Below are 17,248 nucleotides of genomic sequence, written 5' to 3' on the forward strand. Positions count from 1 at the left end.
GAGATCGGCGTATTCAATAAAGGATCACAAAAGAGATCAAGCTATTGTTAAAGAAAAAAGAAATCATAAAAGAAGCTGCTGTATTTCATTTGATGGAGTTGGATGCTGTACCCGCAGTAAACATGAATGTAAACACAAACAAGTTCGTGTAACCCAAGCTACTGAATCTGTATAGGAGCACACGAGAGCGCACTGATGATAAAAGATAAGGCACAAGAAAGAAAATTTAAAATAAGTTTTTCTATAGACAGAGATAGAGAGTGGTCGGGCGGGTAAGCTCATGGTTGCTAACCCTTAACTCCCGAGTTCGAACCCTCGGGCAGATGAGGTACGTCAAATGAAGACAGCAACCCATCTAAGAGAGAAAACACCAAAGTCAAGCAGGAGTGGAATCCCTTAGGCGATAAAATTATAAACTCTGGTTTCCTTTATGCTGATTCCAAGCCCTGTCCCTTGGACACCTCAGCTGTGCGGAGAGAAGGTGCCATGATACATGGGCAGCATCTCATGGTTCTTCTCAACTAAAGACCCAGGCTTTGTGCTTGGATTTTCCAATAAGCGATCATCCAATTAGACTACGGAGCCATGTTACTAAATTAGTATATGACATGATGAAAAAGCTCAATCCTGTCGTGCTTGTTATGATGTATGTTTAAGATAGAGATTAGCACGAGTGCGTGTTGGTGCGAAGGGTATATTGAACGCATTGGATTGGTGAGGCGGGGTAGAATATAGTGAGTAGAATATATAGAGTAGAAACTTGGTTGCTCGGGGTTTGTTAGAAAAGACAAATGTTAACATCACATGCCGAGCAAGCCACGGTTGCCTGACACTGACCTCAAATACCTGGCATGTTAAGGCATGCAATTATCAGATGAGGGTCAAGTAAACCTCAGCATTCAACAAACATTGGTCTTATTGGAAATTTTAATGTTAGAATACAGACATTGGTAGTAAAACACTAAATAAAAATTGATAGATTTAGTAACAAATTTTTTAATTTCATGTTACAATCTCATACCAGTTGACTACATTAACATTTTCATTAAAGTGTTTTTAAAAATAAAAAAAAAAACATGTAAACACAACAAAGCATAAATTATGCTAGAAATAGAATACCAAAACGTCAAACATAACCATTACAGCTTTAGTCTCTTTAAGGCCTTTTAATTTGCAACTTGTATAGGGTGGTACTGTTTGCAAATAGAAAAGAAAGTGGGATAGTGTCAAGCACCAGAAACTGATAGTGATAGTTGTTTTAGGCAATGGCCCCACTTACTCTTCTCAGACTGAGATTAAAGAAAAAGATCAACTATAAATGCTCAGCCACAAGGATGGTCTAAATTGGGTAATTTTACTATTATAATTTATTAATAATAGTCTGCTATTATCTTTTATGTTCATTTAAATGCATGCAATGAACATTAATTTAGCTGTATTTGCATATATACAAAAATGCTATCCTATTTTTAATATATACATATTATGAATGAATTGGGGATTAAAATGTCTATTCTATTAGTGCTTCAACAATTTAAAAAAATGTCATACACTCTTATGGGTAAAATGTTCATCAGCAACATCAGATTTATAGAATTTATCTCCTGTATGATTTTTTGTGTGCTTACTTAAGCAAGAAGTCTGTAATGACTTTTTATGACAAAGATCACATTCATAATGCTTAACTACTAAATGATTTTATTTGTGTTTGCTTAGAGCAGAACTGCATGACAACTTTTTATGACAAACATCACATTTATAAGGCTTTAACTACAAAATGAATTTTTTTGTGTTTGCTTAGAGCAGAACTGTATGAAATCTTTTTATGACAAACATCACATTCATTTGGATTATCTCCTGAATGAACTCTTTTGTGTCTAATAAAATTAGAACGGTCTGAAAACCTTTTGTGACAAAGATCACATTCATAAGGCATAAACTCTAAATGAATTTTTTTGTGTACACTTAGAGTAGAACTTTGTGAAAACTTTTTATGACAAAGATCACATTCAAAAGGCTTAACTACTAAATGAATTATTTTGTGTTTCCTTAGAGTAGAACTGTTTGAAAACTTTTTATGACAAACATCACATTCATAATGCTTAACTACTAAATGATTTTTTTTGTGTTTGCTTAGAGCAGAACTGTATGAAAACTTTTTATGACAAACATCACATTCATTTGGATTATCTCTTAAATGAAGTCTTTTGTGTCTATTAAAATTAGAACTGTCTGAAAACCTTTTGTGACAAAGATCACATTCATAAGGCTTAACCCCTAAATGAATTCTTTTGTGTTTGCTTAGAGCAGAACTGTATGAAAAAAACTTTTTATGACAAACATCACACTCATTTGGATTATCCCCTGAATGAACTCTTTTGTGTCTATTAAAATTAGAACTGTGTAAAAACGTTTTGTGACAAACATCACATTCATAAGGCTTAACCCCTAAATGAATTTTTTTGTGTTCGCTTAGAGTAAAACTGTATGAAAACTTTTTATGACAAACATCACATTCATTTGGTTTATCTCCTGAATGAACTCTTTTGTGTCTAATAAAATTAGAACTGTGTAAAAACGTTTTGTGACAAACATCACATTCATAAGGCTTAACCCCTGAATGAATTTTTTTGTGTATGCTTAGAGTAGAATTGTATGAAAACTTTTTGTGACAAAGATCGCATTCATAAGGCTTAACTACTAAATGAGTTTTTTTGTGTTTGCTTAGAGTTGAACTGTTGGAAAACTTTTTATGACAAACATCACATTCATAATGCTTAACTACAAAATGATTTTTTTTGTGGTTGCTTAGAGCAGAACTGTATGAAAACTTTTTATGACAAACATCACATTCATTAGGCTTAATAACTAAATGAATTTTTTTGTGTTTGCTTAGAGAAGAACTGTTGGAAAACTTTTTATGACAAACATCACATACATTTGGATTATCTTCTGAATGAACTTTCTTATGTTTACTTAACATAAAACTATCTGAAAACCTTTTATAGCAAACTTCACATTCAAATGGTTTATCTTCTGAATGAACTCTTTTGTGTGTATATAAATGAGAACTGTAAGAAAACTTTTTATGACAAACATCACATTCATGAGGCTTATCTCCAGAATGAACTTTTTTATGTTTACTTAAACTAGAACGGTCTGAAAACCTTTTATGGCAAACATCACATTCAAGAGGCTTTTCCCCTACTTGAGCTTGTTTATGTTTATTCAAGTTAAAGCTTTGAAAAAACTGTTCTTGACCATCAACAAACAGATGTGTTTTTTGTTCAGAAAGTTTAAGCTCTTCCTCTAGTCCATTTTGTTGTTTGTCCTCAAAATCTACAAATTTTGTCCATAAATCTGGTTTTATATTTTCACGAGTTGATAACATTGCTAATTCTGATTTTATATCTTTACTAGTTGATAACATTGCTAATTCTGATTTTATATCTTCAGATCTTGTACATCCTGTTGCTACATCTTGAGAAGTTACTAATGTCATATTGTGTTTTACATCATCAAAAGATGAAAATGTATATTCTGTTTTTGTTTCTTTAGAAAATAATAACTCTGGCGTATCATCGGTTTTCAAATCCTGTGAAGTTATCGATGCCATGTTTGGTTTCATATCATGGAAAGTCAAAAGTGTTGATAATTCTGTTTTTATGTCAGCAGAAGATGAAAATACTGTAGATGGCTCTAGCTTCACATCTTCAGAATATGAAAATGCTGTTAATTCATCTGACTGTATATCTAAATCACCTGTTGCCTCTCCCATGCTGCCCTGCTTCTTATAATTGAACTGAGGATTAAATATTTTAAATTCAAATGGTTTTAAAAATTTTAAATATTTGTATAGGCTTTATAATAAACCAGCCATCGATACCCGTTTCATTTGAATTATAGGCCTATATATTTTAAAATATACTTGCTTGAGAAAATTAATTTATGAAATAGTTATTGGTCAAAACGCAATGTGCTTTACTACACGCTGAATGATATTAGTAACAAAGCAAAAATAATAATTAATTAGCTAAAAATCCGACACATTTAACATAACACAGGCACACACTGATTAAGTGACTTAAATGATTCCGTTAAAAATCTGGCTATTCAATAGTCATTACGTTGTTTTTAAGTAATTTGCATTAGTTTGACCAATATAATTGTATATATTTCATAGCGTTTGTCTTGATGAGTAGATCTATAGATCTAGATCTAAATCAAATTTGAATGAAGTACTATACAAGCTCTTCATCCTGTACTTATAATTTTAACAGAAGAAAACGCTGGAGTAAAAAAAATTTTTTTATTACGATCTATGCCTAGCGGAAAAAAAAAAGCTATAAATGCCAGTAAACAGATTATATCGCCAAAAGAAAAAAGGCCGATGAACGAGCATTGTTTAAAATACACAGCAATGACAAAGGCTAGGCCCTAACGGCCGATCAATTTAGTCTAAATTAAGTCTAAAAATAGCTCGTAATTAGGCATAGCTCTGAAAGAGACCACTGAACGAGCATCACTAGTTATATAAACGAATAGGCCACGCAGCGTTGACGAGGTTAACCACCGGTCACGAATTAAATTCAATGCAGCTACTGTCGGCCCACAGAGAAGAAAAAAATCAATATACAAATAAAATTACTAATACAATAATAATGTCCATAATTTTACTTTTTCCGCACATGCTACAATTGAATTATAATTAAAATACTAGACTTAACAATTCATTCCGCAAAAAACAAAAAACTAGTTGTTTGTCTGGCAACTAGCGTAACAATGACGCAACGTTACTAAAAATAGCAGAGAGAAATTGTCGCATGGTTACTTACGGGGTAATTGGATTTTTGGTAAAGATAATCCATAATACTGTAAATATACATGGTAAATATCTCAATAATATATTAATCTACTGTTATACGGGCCGTTTTCCCCCCTATATGGTCGTTTTTGGCCGCGGTTCAGTTTATATGGAGAGTGCTCCACTAGAAATCCTTTCATTATTTACAACTACAATTCTAGCGATTTTTTCTGGCATTCTAAGGCATATTATCCATTTTATTAGCATCTTGTGTTAAAATAATGATAAGAATTTTCGAGATTAACAGTTTTTTCATTTGTCGTGGATCACTAAAATAAACGTAAAAACCGTCAGAAAACGACGCGTGACGTTTCAGGGTCAGAGGTCAACCCAGCCATCTAAGCAACCAAACGGCCTAATAATTATTTAATAATTATTTTATTATAGGCCTAGGCCTAATATTAATAAAATAAAGATCTAGATCTATAGTCTATTATTAGGCTTTTTGATGAGAATTACAGAATGATTTTTTTTATTAAAAATGTATCAATAATAGCTAGAACACTAGTAAACTAAGCTAATTTAGCATATTTTAACTTTCTGTGCAAAGTCATTATTACTGAAAAAAATTCCAAAGTCAGGTCAGCCTGTGGCACCCTCCACTGAACGTGACAGAAGGAAAAAAAAACTTCACCCGTGACCTTCATTAAAACAGAATTTGCTTTTTTTATTTTTTTTATTTTTGGTAAACATGTGCTTAATCTTACCCAATAAGTGATAAAAATTTGAAAATTAATTTTAATTACTGTTGTAAAGTGAGATAAACAGCTTAATAAACACATGCTTTCTTGAGGGGGTGTGGCACATCGCAATTTTAACTTTATATTTCTGTGTTTTATGACTATATTTGTTCACAATCAGCATGCTATGTTTTTAAAATTGATAAAGGGTAAGTATACCAAGTTACAATGACATAAAAAACAGTCATAAATCTAGCCAAATGATTGGATTCTTGCGCGGCACACATTTTCCCGCGTCTCGTTTTCACAAAACAAGAATATAATAAAATGGCATTATTACTTACACCCTCAAAAGCATTGTTTTCACCCTAATTATATTAAACAGTTCTATTTTTATTTGATAGTAAAGATGTTATACAAATTGTATCTTATAAGAAAGTTATTGTAGAAGTAGAATGCACCTGCTTTAGTTAATTCGACTTGAAACGCAAGCTAAGTAAGCGTGACTTTCTCTCGACGGCCTCGTTAAATACAAATAAAGAAATTAGGTTAAAAGTACATCTGGGAATTCTTAAATAACAGACTGAAATAGAAACGGATAGTTCTGATGTCTAAAATTAACGATGGCCTCGTTATTTTTAGTTTTATCCCTCTACCGTTTAGTGAAAGCGAAACTGGTCGCCATTTTTAGTAAGCGCATGAGCCGTGAGATGCCACGAAAATGACAAACCCGGAAGTGTTGAATCGAACGGCCTACTATTATAACTATTAGTATATAATACTATATATTATAATTATATAATATAATAAATAATATCTAGATTTCTAGATTCTAGAACTTAGATGCACTTAACCACTTAGATCTAGATCTAGATCTATCTATAGTATATCTCAGAGTAGATTCTAGATCTATATCTCATTTTAATTTTATCTGTCTTGTTGCTAGATTCCAGATGATGAAGAAATTTTTTAAATACTCGCCAGTACTCTTCTGCCAATTAAAAATAAAAATATATATAACTAGGATTACCTTTCATTAATTCGCATTATAACTTATATATATATATATATATATATATATATATATATATATATATATATATATATATATATATTGCAATACATCATCTATACCTCGTATACGAGAAAGTAAAAACATGAGTTTAACAATAAATTGAAAACATTAAATTGTTTTTTTCCTTCAAGATTAAGATACATGGGGCCGCTACAGAATGCTCTTTCCAATTTTGCCTGTTGTAACTAGCATATTATTCCAGTTATAGTCCTATAATAGTCCAGCGACTGTTACCACACCAGAAAGACCACAGGCAAGAATGTATCACTAACGAATAAGGGAGTAGGAGATGTTGACACATTTTTCTGCATTTGGTACATACAGAAGAAGGTCTAAGATGTGTTCCCATAGAAAATGCAGTAAAAATCGTACTAACATATACTTTTGTGTTGTGTTTATTTGTGAAAATTATAAAAATGGTTGTTATAATGATTGCTATGCTATTAGTTAATACATTTTACAGTTTATTCATATTTTGTAAAAAAAAAATATTTTTTGGAAAATATGGCCTATATTCCTGACAGTACTTATAAGTAGCAATTTATATTTTGGCCATTAATAATTAATGAAACTAAATTTCCTTCGACGTATGCTTTAAGTGTGCCCAGGCTCTAAAATAATCACTAATAATGCCCACTCAGTCTAGTGAGGAGATGGTTGAGGGAAATGTAAACAGATGGTTGACTAACTTGCTTTGGTTGAGTTCAAAGTTCAAACTTGCAACTGGTTGTGTTAATTTCAGGGACGGAACTACAGTGCCGCCAGACCCCGCAATGCGGGGGGGGGGGGGGGGGGGGGGGGGGGGGCACGCCATTTAGGGGCCCAGAGCCGACCATAATAAATTTTTTATAGTTAAAAAAGTAAATTTTCTTTCATTTTTGACTTGATGGTTGTTTTGTAAACAAGTTAATAAAAAGTCTAGTGACAATTTAAGCGCAATTTCCTCATGTTATCTAAAAATAGATAGTGATCACAAAGACGTATAATGCTAGTGTGCGTTCAAGCTAGGAGAACGATCGGTTTGTAGGTGTTTATGTAATTAAAAAAAAAATTGTGACCGAACGAAAGGATATTTTTGATAACTTTCTTCGGCAATATTGTTCTAAATTATGGCAGGAATCGATTGGTAAATTTTTCAAGTCGCTAAGTGGTCTGGTTGCCGAGATATGGGCCAAAAACTGCATTTTATTCGAGTTTTTTTTTGGCTTTTCCGGGAAATCCAGGAAGGAATTCCGGGAATTGTTTTTGCCTATGTTCATCCTCGGAACTTGCTTAACATAATTGCTTTTAGAACTAGTCCTCGATATTGCTTCGTTGAGGAGGAGATACGACTTAAAGACGACTTAAAGCAGCGGATACACATCCATCCATCCATCCAGAAATGACGAGTTAATAATCGCAATCCCCCAGTATGGAAATTGCGCTAAAAAAATTACCGTAGCTGCGGTTGGATTATCTTTATTATATAGACACCACCCCACGCTCTTGTATATTCTTTTTTCCTTTGTTTTTAAACCACTGTGAAAGCCGAGTCTTTCTCCTACAATTAAATTTATCAAAGATAAGCAAATGTTCAAACCACTTCCATGACTTATTTCCCTTATTCTTAAAATAGTCAAATAAGGGTAATCATAAGCTACTTTTAATAGATTCGTACTAAACAAATTAAAAAGCAATTACTTCTCTTAATTATTACTTTTTATAAGTAATTTTTAAATGACGACATTTTATAAAAAGTAAATGTATTAAATCAATAACACTTAAAAAATTAATAATATAAATACAAAAAAAAAAACAAACATAAAATAAACATAACACGAGACACCATTACTTATACAAAGCTTTCATGTTTTATATTTTTTTGATCGATTAAATGTTAAGAGGGCCTCTATCAAAAATTAATTACAACTGATTTTCACAAAACAGACTAATGCACTTATACACATGACAAAATGTTGAAATTTCTTTAAATTGATGTTTTTCAAATCCCGAACAGGCCAGCAATGAGTATCCTAAGTTCGTATTTTGTGATTGTTAATATATATATATATATATATATATATATATATATATATATAAATATATATATATATATATATATATATATATATATATATATATATATATATATATATGGGGGGCCTAAAAATTTTTTTTGCGGGGTGGCCCTTTTTTCTAGTTCCGCCACTGGTTAATTTGTTGGATTAAATGTAAAAGTTTGTAGAAAATTCGTCTTGAAGTATATAAGTATATTGTTTTTTTTAAAAAGATAATGAAATGGCACGTTTTGTTATGTTTCAAGACATTATTTACAAATTGTAAAATCGTTCTGTATCGAACAATTGCATACTGAGCTATACTGAGATCGAAACATTTTGAATTGTAAGCGAGAGAGATATTTTAAAGTCTTTAATTAAAGCGAGATATAAAAATACTAGGGAGAGAGGCGTAGGGAATAACTGTTTTATGATGTAATAAAATTTAGAGTACTGTTACAGCATTGAGATTGAGAGTACTGGTTGTATTCGCTGGATTGAGGGTGGGAAGAATTAAAATGCTGTCAGCCTTCCCACGCGTTTACACTTAGGTCTAGATCTACATGTAGTTTGTTTGACCTTTCAGTGTAAATGTGTGCTGTTTACTGAGATAATTTATTTCCTGGTTTGTTTATTGAAGGGAAACAATTGGCATTGTTTCTAATTTTACTTATTTATTTGTTAATGCACTTTTTCAGAATTCAAACGTTATGTTAAGTTTTTATGATGTTCTTTTCAATGTTTTTGATTATTCTAAAATTAAAACATTGCACATAATTCACAGAAATTATAGGTTGTTGCACCAGTCAAATAGTATTTTTCTATTAATTCAACTTTAAAATTACTCTATATTTTACATGTTTTGAAATAGTTATATTTTAGTAGTTTTCAAGTTACATACTAAAATAACAAAAATCGTAAATAAAATTATATAGCCGAGTAGTTCGTAATCAACCAGATAAAACTATAAGTTGCATTTTACAGAAAATAAACAAAAATGTTTCAAATTCATTTATTTTGTTCGTTTAGGTAGTTTGAAGAAGAAACAGCACATTTAAAAAAGCTGTTTATAACGTAGATATACTTGATGTTTCGTAGAATAAAATAAACATCAGCCAAAGTACAATAAAACAACAGAGAAAACTACATTAAAAAGTTGTTAAATAATTGATGATCCTATAATGATACGTAAGTTCCTTAACCAGGGCACGGGACAGCTAGAGTTCATGAAGAAGATATATGAAATATTAAAGGGAGACAAACATTAAAGAGGGGAGATAATTAATGGAATGGAGTTCTTATATTAATGTCACTTATTTGTTATCTTGCGAGGTAATTGATATACAACTATACAAGTTTATGAAAAATTGTATACTTGAGTTTGATTTTTCTAAATTGGTAATATGCGAGGTAGTAGAAAAAAATTGAGATCGATCAACGAGGGCATGATAGTGAAATAAAAATAATTAGATTTTGAGTTAGAAATTGGAAAAATGAACCTGAATACTATTAGAAAAAAAGTATGTGAATAATGCTGTCGAAGTCTTCCTTAATTAATTTATGTTAAAAACCTATAAAAAGTATATGTGTATGTTAGTGTATGAAATTATAGACACTAACAGTTTGTTGACTAACGATGTCTGGTTGACTAGATCCCTCCGTTTAAAACAAACACCAAAACTAAAACAGTTTGAACTCAATGGGGTAGTGGTCACTGATAGCATACGCCTCCGTCTCGTCCAGTTTCAGTCCAGTTTTGAAGTCATACGGCCCGGCGTTTCTAGCCACGACCCCGCTGCCCAGCACGATAATCCTGTCGTAGGCGCAGTGCGTGGACGCCACCGTCGTGTCGGCCGTGTCGGGGATCAAACTGACGAAGTCGCCGGTCTTGAAGATCTCCAGCTCTCTTTTCTTGGCGTTGCTCAGGTAACTGCAGTCGGCGTTGAAGTCTCCCATGGCGACGACGCCGTCGACGTTGCTGTACCGTCTGCGGACGGCGCGCATGAGGTCGGGTAGTTTCTGCAGCTCTGCCGGCGTGTCTTGTGGCCGGGTGTGCAGCGCCAGCAGCACGACCCTCCTGGTCTGGGATCTACCCGCAGACGTGTACTCAACCTCCACGCCAAACGGCTCGCGCTCGTAGAAATCGCGTGCTTCGTCGTCGTGTTGGTAGGTGGAGATGACCTTGACCTTACCGGTCCGGTAAAAGAAGGCGTACTGCTCTTTGTAGTTGGTCCGGCCGATGGGGTCACTGACCGCCAGGCCCCAGGGGGTGGTGGCGTTCAGGCGTGTCCACAGCTCGGACAGCGCCTCCCCCGTGGTGTCTCGCACTTCCTGCAGGACGATGACGTCATAGCGCTTGACGATCTGCGTGATGCGGCCGGCCAGGACCTCGTCGGTCATCTTGGCCCGGCCGAAGCTCTTGATGTTGAAGGCCCCGACCAGTAGCGGCCTCTGTTGGGCGTCAGTCCTTGCCCACAGTAGAGTGGTCACCGCCATCCCCAGTAGGGCGTAGAACGTCATGTTTTCTCTGGTGGGTTGGTCTGTGAGGAGTAACATTCAGAATATTTTATAACAGTTTACAAAATTAGACACGCTTTGTTCGTTTATCCTATGTATCGTCACCCGCGAGCACAATTTTGTGTTTAATATTTAAAAAAAAACAAAAAAAAAAACCCCTTGCCATTATAATATAGTTAAAAACTTATATTCTTTGCATTTCAAAATATTAGGTGATGGTCACCCAAGCTACATTTCCCAGCTGCATTACTCATTCCCCCCCCCCCCCCCCATCCACACAATCTACTAATCTTTACCAGAATTACGTAAGTGACCTACAGAGTTTCTTCCAGGCATCTCTTCGGGGGGGCTTAGCCCCCCCCGAAAATTTTTTACCGCCCCCCCCCCGAACGAAATGAAATTTATATAATTTATATAGAAAATATATACTTTTAACAGTGTCCGCCCCCCCGAAGAAAGTCTACCGCCCCCCCCCCCCCCGAAAATTTCAAGTGCCCCCCCGGAGAAAAAAGTCTGGAAGAAACACTGGTGACCTAACATTTCTTGCCGACTACTTTGAACAATAAAGCTGTTTATTAACCAGATTCGAATTTAAATTCTTGGTTATTGCATTTAATCAGATCATGTTTTAACTTCTACTCAAACATTTCTGAACTGTCACAATATCTTTCACAACGTATCGTATCCAACTGGTCATTCAGTGTGTATGTGATACAGACAGATCAGACCATCGTTTTTCTTCACTCTTACGAAACTCTCATTACTAGTAATTGTAACACAAAATCATAAAACAGTCGGATATTTATATATTGATCTATGTAATTATATTCATCTTCCATTTTGGAGAATTAAAAGTGTAATTTTATTTACGACTAGACCAGTAATCTTACAATAGATTTGCTTTAAATTATATTTACATACACTGTTAGTAAACGTAACAATAGTGTGTTTGTGTGATGGGTGTAGTTAGATCATCATAAATGTTTCTTTCACTAATCAATTGTTTGTTTTTAAATCTCTTTTTTAGAACACCTAACACATGTTACGGTATTTGATGAGCAACACGCTTAATTAACCATTTCAAATAAATGCTGAGCTATACCGGGACAACAAGATAAACATCTACCCTGTGGTGTAAACGCTGCTACAGTCGACCTACATACAGTACGTGTTGACTAAAAACAATTATGGTAATAGTAATCAAGCAGGCGCCTATAAAGCGAACAAACTGTCACAACTAACAGATACTTTAAGCAAATGTGTCGGTACTGTTGTAAGGAGAATCGTGACGTACTTTGAAGTGACACTAGGGTTATTAAGCGCTAACGTGCAACACGTGTTAAGCTCCACTCTAACACATGATTGTGTTGTCTCTGTTCAATAAACTATTTTTTTTTATGTTCGAATTTGTACACTAAATATCATTGATGAGAATACGGGCACAACATGTCAAGGGATCTAGTGCTTTGTGTAATAAATACAGTATGATCAACATTTGAATGGATTGTTCGGTAGGATTACATCTATGCGCAATATGTGAATGTATTGCAAGGATTCTCTGTCCACAGTTTATGTCCTGTTGATGTAAAGAAAGCCAGACACCTATGAGAAGTGAATGATAAGATGGACGGCTTATTGATCGATCTAGAGGCTTACATGTTAGCCAGCTTTTGCCTATCACTCAACCACACCTTAATATAGAGACTTATATGTTAGCCATAATAAAAAAAAACACCGTGTTAGTCTAATTGTTAGTTATGACACTCTGCTGTCGAGTAGTATTTTTAGTTACTGGCACAGCCAACGGGGAATCGCCTCGGCGTTAACATAATCAAATTATGCTAATTATATAATTGTAACTAAGAGCCTCATTAAATATTTGGTATTTACCACTGGGATCAAAGATGTGGTGCGTGGGAGAGGATAATTTATTTTAATTTATTCATGGCTGTACGTGTCAAAGGTTTGGGTAACTACACGACAATGTGTTTACAACATAGAATCTTTCGATGTGGAAGTAGAACCTATCACTTTTATACTGTGCGTTTGTTCCTTTCTTTCTTGAATTGTTATAATTCCATTTCATATAAACTCCATCTTATCTGTGCACCCAGGGGACAGTCCTCCATCTTATTATTGTTTAGTACCTGGCTATAGACGCCTATAGACCAACACAAAAGCTAAATTTGTCTACCCACTCCCTCCACTGGTGCTGAGTCAGAGGCGTATCCAGGTTTTCGTTGTAGGGGGAGCGAAAAGAGCAAAAAAGGGCGCCAAATTTTTAACACGTTCTATATAGCCTACGTGTATTATACATATATATATATATATATATATATATATATATATATATATATATATATATATATATATATATATATATATACAATTACTAGCTGTATGTCATTACTTCGCTATGATGTAAAATAAATTGAAAGGAGCGCTCTGAAGAAATAAGAAAAAAACACACCATGTAGGCCGACAAAACAAAAATTGTATCAATCTAAACAAATATATATATATATATATATATATATATATATATATATATATATATATATATTTGTTTAGATTGATACAATTTTTGTATTTTATATATATATATATATATATATATATATATATATATATATATATATATATATATCTATAATATAAGCGGGCTGAGCGTGTGTCAGTCCTTCCTTCCTTCTGTCATCGCTATAGCTTTTGGAACCATAAAAGTAAACATTCGCACCACGCAGTGCTTTACAGTGCACCGCAGTGTCTTATTATAAGTATTAGAGTAGGGTTTGTTTATATAGTGGCATAGAGCTATTTTATAATTTCCACTGTTTGTACAATTTTGCATAACGTAAAGAGAATATTAAATACACGCACATTGCTAAAACATATTAAAAGGATCAATGTCAAATATAGTTTTCGTTAATATTCCTCGAAAAAGTGGATACATTTTAATAACATAATAACAGTACGGTAGAAAAATCAAATTAATTTAACTCTTTTCTAATTTTGATTAAGGAGGTAATTTAAAAATACATTAAACTCACGCTAATAAAAAATGTGAATGCAAATATACGTTCGTCATAGAAGGAATTAGTGTTGCAATAATATAATTAGCAAAATGTGAATGCAAATTATGTGGATGTGTAAGAGGAAATTATTGTTAGAAAATTATAATTAGCATGGATTGATAAAAGGCAATCTTTTATTTATTTTATTCACTGAATGTAGGCCCTACTGTTTATTACTTATAATTTTTAATCAACTATTCAGCACTATTATAGATGCGTCATCACGTTCATTAGGTGCGCAATGGTTTTAGTTTTGAAACTCTATTGTAAATTTTTAAAATTTAAAGTACTGGAAAAAAATGCGTGTATGGATAAAGTGAAATATTGTAGGTAAAACACGGATATTTTAAATACTGCCTATTATTTATACTGTTTACTAATTATTATTCTATCTTTCGGTTTGCGGACAAGCTAGGGGTTTTATAGGAGAGGCGTAGCAAGAGGGGGGGGGGGGGGCATATGTCCCCGGGTGTCGACCTTAGGGGGCGCCAAATTGGGTTGGAAAAAATTTGCGAGGGGGGGGGGGGGTGGAAATCGAAAGTTTTAGGGCCTGTGCAAATCACCGGAAAGGGTGCGATTTGGCGCTACGGGATAGACTGTGAGCAATATGCCTTTATGATTGCATTTAAATTGTGTTTATGTTATGAGTGTTGTGTTTGTTTTTTCGTTTGTTTGTTTTGCATTCGTTTGTGTTGTGTTTAGTTTTGTTCTGTTCCCAAGTTGGTACATTTAAAAAAGATTTACCGTGGCGGAGCACGGGATGCAGCTAGTATATATATATATATATAAGTAGTATATTAGGTCGCTTTTGGTTAGTATTTTTGGCGGAGCAGGTGGTGGGAAGGCGCAAAGGTTATATAGTAAAATACTCGGAGCAGGATGCGCAGCCTGCCGCAGCCTGCCGCAAAGACATATAGTAAAATACTACGCCAGCTGCCGCAGGGTGGTGGAGCAGGATGCGCAGGCGGGACAACGACATATAGTAAAATACTACGCCAACTGGCGTTGGCGGAGCAGTGAAGGGTGAGTCACCTTTTGGTGACCTTGTGACGTAATCATTGACCTTGTGACGTAATCAGTCACATTGTGACGTCATCACTGACCTAGTTACGTAATTTTAATGCGTTTTTTAATTAGATTTAATGAGTTTTTAAAATTTTAATTAATTTTTGACCTAGTTACGTAATTTTAATGTGTTTTTATTACGTAATTGTTTAATTTGTTTGATTTAAATTGTTTAATTACTTTGTTTATATTGTGTAATTTTTATTAACGAGTTACGTAATTGGATTATTTGTTTACTTTTTAATTATTTTTATTTTGTTTATTTTTAATTTAATTTTATTTTATAATTAGTTAAATTATTATTAACTAGTTACGTAATTTGATTTTAATTACTTTTGTTTATTTATTTATTTGATATATTTCTTTTCTTTGATGTATGGTATTTAAAATAAAAGACACTGTTTATTTGATTGTATGTATGTTTAATAGTAAACCAATAGGGGTGTTGGTGGATGAGAGGGGGAGTAATGATGGGGTTTGAGGGTAGGGGTGCGTTAGCGTGTACTTTGTGAATAACATCCATTAACCAGACATGTAACACCTGTTACGTATCGACCGCCCGCGAAGTTTTCTCGGCGCTGCCCGTTTAAATGGGAATGTATTGATCGCACCCACTGGGCCATCACAGCATGATGTCCCACCTAATTAAATTTTTGTTATGCTTCACCGAGTTTCCCCCGCTCGGTTTGAAAGGTCATGGTAATTTACGACGTACATTAAGTGGCTTTCCGCGAAGTACGTAGGTCATTATGCAACAGCTGTTGTGCGACAGCTGGTGGTGTAATTAGACCGTCCAACCGTATAAATGAACGCGAAATTTTTTTGTTGTAAACCAATTCAACTTAGGACTTCACAGCAAGCTTCACCGCGACTTATCCTGCCTGCGACCGCCGTTGACCCCCGAGACTAAACTCACGCCAGTTTTACCAAGCAACACATCTACCTAACCCACCACGGACCGCATCGTTTGTGCGTTTTTATTCTATTAAAGGTAAGGTTAATATTACTTTTTGTTTTAAGGGCGCTAACCCCATTAAAATCAAATCTTATTAAATAAGTAGTCACAGGTATTTAATTTTGTATCGTACGCCGAGGTAAGGTTAATAGTATGAATTATCCTTTAAATACCCTTTAAATAACTATGTATCTAAATTAGTCGCCACATGTATTCCTTTTTTTTTTAGTGTACAACCGACCAAACAAGACAACCAGTGAGCCTCCTACCCATCCCTGAGGCATCCACTGAACCAAAGGATTCAGCTACATCCAACTACACCACTTCGGCTCTCCACATACAGCTAACTTCACGTTCAGCTTAGACGTTCAAACCCGTAGGTACGTTTAATTTTCAATCTAGTTTTGTTTTGTTTTAATTATGTATTTTATTTCATGCATTTTATTCTATGTAATTATTTTAATCTTTTATTTTACAGCCAGCGACCTACCCAAGCACCCATCTGATCCACACACTAGACACTTCGTCAATAATGCAAACCGCCCAGTCTACCAGCCATCCAGCCATGAACCGTAACAAGTGTGACATATGCGAGCGGGTCTTCACCCGCAAAGACAATTTAGTTCAACATCGCGATACGGTACATATTCGAGGAAGACATCTCTGTCCATCATGCGGGAAATTATTTACAAGACTAAGTAATTTATCGAGACACTATAAGACAGCACACAACAACCAAACATCACCGACCGACACTCCATCCGCGACTAACAGACAAACACACCAACCCTCATTACTGACCGAGACACATACTGTCCAACTCCCATCAGCGAGCCAAACAGCTCGTACCGCGACCAACACTAGCCCCTTAAAACGACAAACGATGTATGACGACATACCAAACGTTAAACGAGTAAAGACTAACAACGATAGTTACATTAATTCACACACCCCTATTTTTCCTGTAGAGGACCTAGCCATG

At 34.4% G+C, this 17,248-nt stretch overlaps 2 protein-coding genes across 2 annotated transcripts; both read right to left on the reverse strand.

Moving 5' to 3' along the window:
- Window positions 1-1,027: 1,027 nt before the first annotated feature.
- On the reverse strand, window positions 1,028-6,475 carry LOC131948181 (zinc finger protein 883-like). The gene is made up of 2 exons (XM_059309715.1): window positions 6,399-6,475; window positions 1,028-3,802 (listed from the first exon to the last, which is right to left on the reverse strand). The coding sequence occupies exon 2, from the start codon at window positions 3,776-3,778 to the stop codon at window positions 1,757-1,759; it is 2,022 nt and encodes a 673-aa protein (XP_059165698.1). The 5' UTR covers window positions 3,779-3,802; window positions 6,399-6,475; the 3' UTR covers window positions 1,028-1,756.
- A 3,184-nt stretch (window positions 6,476-9,659) lies between these two features.
- On the reverse strand, window positions 9,660-11,191 carry LOC131948156 (deoxyribonuclease-1-like). The gene has a single exon (XM_059309688.1). It carries the CDS (start codon window positions 11,173-11,175, stop codon window positions 10,336-10,338), a length of 840 nt encoding a protein of 279 aa, XP_059165671.1. The 5' UTR covers window positions 11,176-11,191; the 3' UTR covers window positions 9,660-10,335.
- Between the last annotated feature and the right edge of the window lie 6,057 nt (window positions 11,192-17,248).

This window comes from Physella acuta, unplaced genomic scaffold, assembly GCF_028476545.2.
Source record: "Physella acuta isolate Inbredline_101_S28 unplaced genomic scaffold, ASM2847654v3 ptg000627l, whole genome shotgun sequence".
Lineage (NCBI taxonomy): Eukaryota > Metazoa > Mollusca > Gastropoda > Physidae > Physella > Physella acuta.